Source organism: Austrofundulus limnaeus, unplaced genomic scaffold (assembly GCF_001266775.1).
Source record: "Austrofundulus limnaeus strain Quisiro unplaced genomic scaffold, Austrofundulus_limnaeus-1.0 Scaffold261, whole genome shotgun sequence".
NCBI classification, from domain to species: Eukaryota; Metazoa; Chordata; class Actinopteri; order Cyprinodontiformes; family Rivulidae; genus Austrofundulus; species Austrofundulus limnaeus.
This window is the reverse complement of record NW_013952663.1, coordinates 545,805-553,976: the sequence shown is the minus strand read 5'-3', so window position 1 is coordinate 553,976 and position 8,172 is coordinate 545,805. Positions and strand designations below refer to the sequence as shown.

Genomic DNA, 8,172 nt, shown 5'->3' with positions numbered 1-8,172 from the left:
GCCCTAAAAGGATTAGGAAAGAGTTCTCACCACCTTGTGGGCTCTAGTCAGTAGTCAGAAGGATTTCCGCCCCTGCTACACAGAGCTCGGTCAGAGCCCGGATGCGCCGCCATGCCTACTCATTTAGCAAATATAACAATTTATTCACCAACCTGTCTGACACTAACCTATTAGAGTTAAGCCAATGCCACAGTCTGACGGAGAAACGAGCCGCTATCTTGTGCACAGAAGTCAGAACGACCGTGTTTTGCGCAGCTTACCACAGTTGCGTTGATGTTGACACACTTGTAGGCTAAGCTAGGCTAAGCTAGGCTAACTTTAGCTCGAGCGAAGAAGGGGGAGCGCGGTGACAGTCCGGCCCGGAGGCGGGGTGAACTGAACCGCGCCAGGCGAGAGTCGCTTATTTTGATGGTGACTACACTGTTGACTGCGCACGCTGGTAGGTAGGTAGGTGACCATCTGGGAGGTAGTATCACTTAAACGAGTTTCACATTTTTTATTTTTTATTTTGCAAGGGCTCAGGCAAAATCATATCGCTGTAGATAATCGACTGGTTGTCTGAGACCGCTGTGAGACTGGAGCATAGCTGAACATTTCCTCGACGTTTGTGTTCTGGCCCACGATACAGAAGCTAGGAGCTAAGTGTGCTAACAGGATAACTTCAACACGGACTCCCAAACTTTTCATGTTAGTAGCCCTTTAGGAAACACGCTTTATGACAATATTTCTAAAATATGTAATCCTGCAGATTCTCTGTATGTACAAATAAGACTATTGCTATAAATTGACTTTTACGTTTGGAAATGGCACTGGAATCTAATATAAAATATGTGACCACAAAGAACAGGCTAAATATTACCCCATTTGGGTTACACCGTGATTTAATTTAGCACTTATTTACTGCTGGGTCATGTTACTGACATGCAACCTGCAGGTGCTGAAAACGGATTAAATTGCTTATGTTTTTTTTTTTATTTTGTAGTGTAATCAGTTAAATTTAAAGTATATGATTTGCACATTTTATATCTTAATCGGTATATAAAAATATGCAACTTAACTAAAACTTTATAAACAAAATATGTTGTTTTCTTGTCATGTAAAGGTTTAATAAAACATAATCTCTACCATATTTGAACGTAATCTAAGTTGATTATTTTAACTTTTTTGTAATAACTTGTCCTATTACAAAATAGTTTGCTTTTAAACCTTGATCCTTGCAATAGTTGAGAAGGACAAAACCCCATCTGATAAGGTCCGCAAAGGTCTGATTGTATTTAACATTTGTTTTTTTTTTTGTGTGTGTGTGTGTGTGTGTGTCTTTATTTGCAGACCCAGAAAATCTTCAATGTGTTTCTTTGTTCTGGAACTTTAAGCAGATGTCAGTCGATGAGAAAGTTACAAAAGCTGGCAGTCCCCAGGCTAGCTCAGCATCACCTCTGCAGCTCTCAGATGTTTATAGTGGTGTGTCTGTGACGATGGAGGAAGCGGCAGCGACCCCTGACTTTACAGCTGCTTGTCCTGTCCCGGACACTGCAGCCTCACCAAAACACACCAGCACAGATAGCGCTGGTCAGAAAGCCAGAGGGAGTGAAAACAACATCAATCGAAGGAACAGCTTCCAGCAGCCTAAACAACAACAACAACCAAAACTAACAAAGCGACGCTACACAGCTAATTATAGTTTCAAACATCCGTCTTCTGGAAAGAGGAGACGGAGAGCCAACTCTGAGAGTGACTCTGTCCTGCCGACTAACTTCCTTCTGGGAGGCAACATTTTTGACCCGCTAAATCTCAACAGCCTGTTGGATGAAGAGGTCAACAAAGCACTCAATGCAGAGACGCCAAAGTCCTCGCCGTTGCCAGCCAAGAGTCGAGACCCCGTTGAGATTCTCATTCCCAGAGACATCACAGATCCCCTGAACCTGAACAGTGAGATAGCTCACAGCAGCTTTATGGTGTCCCCCTTTAAAAGCGGTGGAAGGAAGAGACACAGAAACAGACATCACGGAGGTGGGGGAGGAGCCGGAACCGGCGTCGCAACATCACAGATKAACTTCTCCGAATCAGAAAAATGCGAGGTCAAAACTAGCACCTCTGCACAGCTTCCAGGTATGCCTGGTCCATGCTCTGCACAAGACAACTCCAAAGAGTCCAACAGTACTGTGAGTGTCTCAGGAGAGTCCCACAATCACACGACTGATCACTCAGCCAGCTGCAAAGATGAGGTTGCATCTGTGTCCATGGAGGAGACCACTTCCCAGTCAGCAGGGCCAAACCAACACGCAAGCAGACGCAAGAGAAGGCGCAACTCTGGTAAAATGGAACTCCCCGTCAGCCATTCTACTCCCTCTAGTAAGTTAGGACATGGAGATAGAAACTGTGGCTCATGGGGACAAAAGAATTCTTTCCACACACCAAGAAGTGGTCCCAAAGGTGTCCCGGGAGTTCGTCARCAACAGCAGCCCCACAATAAGGCAAAGGAGCATCAAAAGAAGTTCCAGTATGGGAACTACAACAAGTATTACGGATACCGCAACCCAGGCAGCAGCGAAGACCCTCGTATACATGTGCTCTGTCAAGAGTGGTTTGAAGGTAAAGATGTGCTGGACCTGGGCTGCAACTCAGGCCACCTAACCCTTTATATTGCCAAAATGTTCAGACCTTCGCGCATATTGGGCCTGGATATAGACAGCGGCCTGATACATGCAGCTCGTAAGAACATCAGRCATTACCTTTCTGAGCTGCAGACCCAGGAGGCCAGGCGTGCAGTGCAAGAGAAAAAGACTGCTAAACAGGTGGAGAAGAGTGGAAACGAGTGCCAGGGAGGTGCAAAAAAGGAACTCGGTGAAGCTGAGAGCAGGGCTGAAAATGGGAAAGCAGAGGAGGGACAGAGTGGCCCTGCAGAGGCTGTAAATGATAAYGACTCCAGTAACACAAACGAGAAAGGGACGGATAGTAAAACAGATGAAATGGAGCAAAAAGAGGATGCTGCACCTGCTGCTGCTGACTGCTCTGCAGGTTGCTTCTTTCCGGTGTCCCTGCGGATCTCCAGAGGGCCCATCGCTGCACCCCCATTACCAGAAACCTGTAAAGCTCAGCCTGGGGAGTTCCCYGCTAATGTGTCCTTCATAAAGGTAAGACAGTGCTCTGAATCCTTTACAGTTTCATCACTTTGCTCTAGTCTTGTTTTTTTTTTTAAATTAATCAATGTTTGTATTGTTTCTGCATGCTTTACCAGAACAAGTGCGACTGTAACATTTACTGGGGGTGGTGCTTTGATGCACCATTCAGCTTATCTGAACAAACAAAAGCAGGGAAATGCTATAAAAGTTAATATGTAAATACCAGCTATAAACAAAGTTAATATTGTTAAAACATTAAAGATTTTAACTGTATCGAAGTTGTGTCAAAGGAACAGATTTCAATGAAATTATTAATTATGTGTCTTTAACAGAAAATTATGTTATTCATCATCTGTTTGCTCATATTTTATTACAGTTCTCCACTTAACTTTTMTGATTCAACTCATACAGATAAGAAACAAATGGATTCCATGACCTCTTTACYTTTTAAAGGTCTGGTAATTTGTTACTCTGTTGGACATTTTGCTTATTTGATAKAATTGTGATTGTGTCTGTCTTATCACAATTATTATTTCTATAAAAGCTGGGGTGAAACCAAAAGAAAAGTCGTATTTCCTCAGAAGTTTGACTATTCAGTAGATCTGACTCATTGACATTGTGTCTTTGTTTTGCTTTGGACATTACGTATCTGTCATGAGCAATGTTGGTTTCTAAATTCAAAAAGCAAAAAAACACATTCCATGAATGTCAAACATTTTGCAATCCTGTCAGCTCACTCTAATAACTCAACAGCATTTTCCATTGTCAACATCAAGTCAGAGAGTATCTTAAGGAACTGGCGTTTTACCCCTCCAGTGAAAATCCTCAGATTTCTTCARTCAGTGTAGTGTTTCTTGCCTCGGYATGTGGTTGTTAGCCAGTAGATAGGCCGGTGCATGAAAATACAAGAATTGCCTTCTCATTTACTACCTCAAAAGTATCAGTTACCTCTGCCAAACTTTCATGTTTCAAGTGTCGTTTTATACTCAGCATAATAAAAGTATAAAAAGAAGCTTCACTTGTCTAGATCTGTGTCTTAAGTGGAAATTTAATCATCTTAAATGCCTGGAAAAATAAAGCTGCTGCATATTCTAGTTCTTTATTTGACAGAGCAGTTTATCATTTTTTTATTTACCAGATGGCAGGAGGTTAAAAGCTTATTAGAGGGTTTGAGGAGGATCTCTGGTAATTACTGAGGGCTTTCTTTATGCTTTTCTCCTCAAAAACGCTTCTAAAGAGGGACGTGAGACCCCGATAACGTTCTCAGTCATTACAGGGTCTTATTGTCAGTTATACAGTAGTTTCTGTACAAAGATGTGATGCATATTGTTGGATGTTCTCAATACTTCCCTGTTGGAAAGTGGTGAGAATGCCTCCTGGAGTGTGGTGGTTTTTCTGCATTTTTCCTTAAGTCCACAATATCGACTGTTCAGTTTGTTGRCATTACTGAAGATTATTGTACTCGCACAACGTCAGGAGCTGTTCCTTTATGGTTGAGTCGGGTTTTCCTCTGAATTATTGCCAGCATATTCTTTTTTTTTTGTTGTTGTTGTTTTGTTTTTTCCAGGGTAACTCCACTGACACTATCTTGAGTTTGAAGCAGATCGGCTCTCTAATCTGAAGCTGTTATTGGTGTTAAACTAAACAACAGAAGCCGTTTTTTTTCCTCCGTGTTGTGTAGCTGTAAGCATTTCTTATGACAACAGTTAAAACACAAGTTGGACAGTGTCTCAGGAAGTACATAATTGATTTATATAATGTATATGCATTTTTAATGCGTTTAGTACATTGGCATTGTGCCTAAAATATTTATTTGATTCACATCATTTGCGAGTCAAATATTACAGCAGTGAGACAAAAACAAAGATACAAAACAAAACTAATCCCCAATGTATTTGACAAGTATTTTCAACTTTATTTGTAGATTAATTMTTTAAATAGAGAATGAAATATAGGACATTTTAATAGATGTACTTCCTTTGATCTTTTCTTTTTCTTACCTCAAATCCTGAAGGTTTTACTCTGATCATGTYCCAGTTTTTCCACTTCACCTCGGCTCTTTCTTTTTTATTAGGCCAATTATGTTCTGGACAGCGATAACCTTATTTTGACTCAGCGGCCAGAGTATGACGTGATCCTGTGCCTCAGCGTGACCAAGTGGGTTCACCTGAACTGGGGAGACTGTGGCCTGAAGCGGCTCTTTAAGAGAGCCTACAGACATCTCCGTCCTGGAGGCATGTTCATCCTGGAGCCGCAGCCCTGGGAGTCCTATGTGAAGAGGAAGAAGCTGACGGTAAGAATTTAATAATGTTAACCTAAAGCTGGGTTTTTTGGTGATAAAAAGTAACCTTTTGCATTTGTTTTCACCTAATAGGAGAACATTAACAGGAACTTCCGCAGCATACGACTCAGACCTGATCAGTTTTCATCCTATCTCACACTTGAGGTGGGCTTCACCAGTTTTGAGCACCTTGGTTCCCCCAAGTGTTCAGTAAGAGGTAACAAAATACAATCTACAGCTTTTTTTCACAAGTTATTTTTAATTTTCACCTTTAAGACATTAATTTGTCTTATTTTTCTCGTTACTGCAGGTTTTCAAAGGCCAATCTATGTTTTTCACAAATGACCACCCGAGCCTTGAACACCAATGAATGTGAGTAGCCTAAACCGCCACCATTCTCTCAAACCAGCTGGCTGTACTGGACTGCAGTGAGTCATCTCTAACAGTTACCTTAGCTCTGGATGCTGAAGATGAAAACACACAGAAAAGAAGAATGGGGACCAAAAGTGGGATTATTTCTATAAAACAAGATTTGTCAACAGGAGGCATTAATCAGAATTTGTTGGGACTATAAAAAACTTTTAAAATCTATGGAATTAACTTGGATAAAACTTTGTAGAGCTGGGGAGAAGAAAAACAGTTTGTGTTRGGCCATTCTGTGGAAGGTGCACTCATCTGATAAGTTCCTTGAACTCGGTGTGTTAAAGATCCCCCAGCCCACTCATAAAATGTGTTGAGAGGTCTTTGGCCACATGTCATTATATTCTCATACATCACATCACCACTCATTCTACCCAAAGAGTCAAAGCAGTGGAGTACCTGCTGTGTAAGATGTGTTTTCACATATGCAAAACTTTGATGCTAGCCCATTATAWCCAAAATCTTGAAAAGCCACATGTGTTTTATTGTGTTGAGCACAGTGCAAGTTACTGGTAAACTAAATAATTACACACTTGCATCATATTTTTGGCCTTGAACCTTGTTGCAATGAGCGTATAAATGAATTCACACACGGTGGTTTAAAAACAGCTAAAGGCTATCAGCTATGAAGTCATAACAGATAACTGGCTCACCTTTTTTTTAACCCCGGTATGGTGGTGTGTGCTATTTTTTTTCTCAATTGTACATTTTGCAAAACAGCTATATTAATTTCAAGTTGTTAGAAAGCTTTTAAAATAAACACCAGRCTACACTGTACAGATTGTGACCTTAACAAATGAAAGTCTCAAGCGACGAACCGTTACATTAACTAAATACATAAAAGTCCTGGTGTTTATTTATTTTTTTTTTAGCTGTTCAGCTGGAAGTTATCCTAATGCTCCCTGGGTGAGGACTAAGGAGGAAGGCACATCCTGGATTGATCACCAGTTAAAACCCAGCTTCGTCTTATCATAAAACATTAAATTTAGCCATTTCACTATAGAGACATTATTTAAATTCTCCACATCCTGGGTTTATAGTATTGTTTGGCTTTTCTGATTGCAACCCGCTAACAGACTTTTTGAACTCTCCAGTTGCTAATGGATTTTAAAAAGTCACTTAAAAGTTTATTAAATATYTAAATTAATTAATTTGAAATCCAGTCACTTTTTGGTTCCAGTTCAACTTTAGCCATACTTTATTTTTTGTACAATGTCTTCTGTGAGCTGCAGATGGAACAGAGATTTGAGCTGAAAATTAGAGGTGGTGGTGATGATGATGTATMTGACGATGCTGCAGCACCTTCGGTGTGTTTTATGTGGTCTCTAGTAGGAATGAAAATAAAATGGCAAAAATGTTTTTAGCTGAACAATTGACATTTGTGAAAATCAGCTGTTGCTTCAGTGAATACATAATACCCCATATGTTTTAATTGTTTTGACATGCTGCCAAAAGATTTCTCAACAGGTTTTTTGTTTTGTTTTGACCCAGTAAGGACAGTAACGAGCTACAGGTTGATTTTTATTGTTGTTCGCTGAGCACCACTCAACTCCAAACTATCATCTTCACTGACCCGGACAGAAAAAAAAAATTCTCATTTTTGTGGCATGTTTAGTTTAAACTTTTGCCGTGGATTGGCAGAAAATGATGGCTAAGGTGGATATGTTTCTGTTTCAGTAAGTCATAGATGTAAATAAGTTTTCAGATCTTGTTTTGCTGTTAATATTTAGTTCATAATTGGTTCTTTTTTCTGTCTTTTCCTCTGTTTTCAAATGTTTGCTGCCAATTTAAAAAGACTTACAGCTTTTTTGTCTTTAAACTGATTGATAATTYAGCTTTGTATTTACAAATGAATGTGTATGTTCTTTTGTTTTTTGCTTTGTCCTGGAGAGCACATTGATTGTTAAATTAGTTCTTTGTTTTAATTTTTTTATATAAATTGTTTGAAAGGAGTGTTTGTGTCTGTGCACTCTTATTTCCATTTATTTGAGTGTGAAGACATTGTCATTTTAGCATTCTAAAAAATAATGTACTTATCAGTGAATAAACACAAACTAAATAAACATTGAGGTGAATTAACCTGTTAGACAGAGCGTAAAAGATAAAAAATAAAAACACAACATAACGCAAAAATGTTTTAATAACTCCAAGTCAAAGGGCATGATTTTCAAATATTTTGGAGATCATATAATTCAAGGTTGATTGAGCAAAACCAAGCTACTTTTCAAGGAGGTGAGCTTAGATTAATGTGCTAAACATGAAGGGCTCAATTTTTACATTATTCCAAAGTTATATATCAAACCATCATCTTGAATCAGCACTTCAACAGTTTATGAAATTAGGTTTTTG

The 8,172-nt window shown here is 39.5% G+C and overlaps 1 protein-coding gene across 7 annotated transcripts; it reads left to right on the top strand.

The window, feature by feature from the left end:
• Nucleotides 1-73: 73 nt before the first annotated feature.
• mepcea (methylphosphate capping enzyme a) lies at nucleotides 74-7,776 on the top strand. 7 transcript variants are annotated; one of them, XM_014020647.1, is made up of 6 exons: nucleotides 74-439; nucleotides 1,330-3,134; nucleotides 5,197-5,415; nucleotides 5,497-5,620; nucleotides 5,714-5,775; nucleotides 6,696-7,776. In XM_014020647.1, exons 1-5 carry the CDS (start codon nucleotides 409-411, stop codon nucleotides 5,746-5,748), a joined length of 2,214 nt encoding a protein of 737 aa, XP_013876101.1. In that variant the 5' UTR covers nucleotides 74-408; the 3' UTR covers nucleotides 5,749-5,775; nucleotides 6,696-7,776. The 7 variants fall into 7 exon arrangements, with proteins under 7 accessions (XP_013876101.1, XP_013876100.1, XP_013876103.1 ...); XM_014020649.1 differs by adding an exon at nucleotides 516-687 and having other exon boundaries at nucleotides 76-439; nucleotides 5,714-7,776; XM_014020650.1 differs by adding an exon at nucleotides 543-687 and having other exon boundaries at nucleotides 76-443; nucleotides 5,714-7,776.
• The last annotated feature ends 396 nt before the right edge of the window (nucleotides 7,777-8,172 follow it).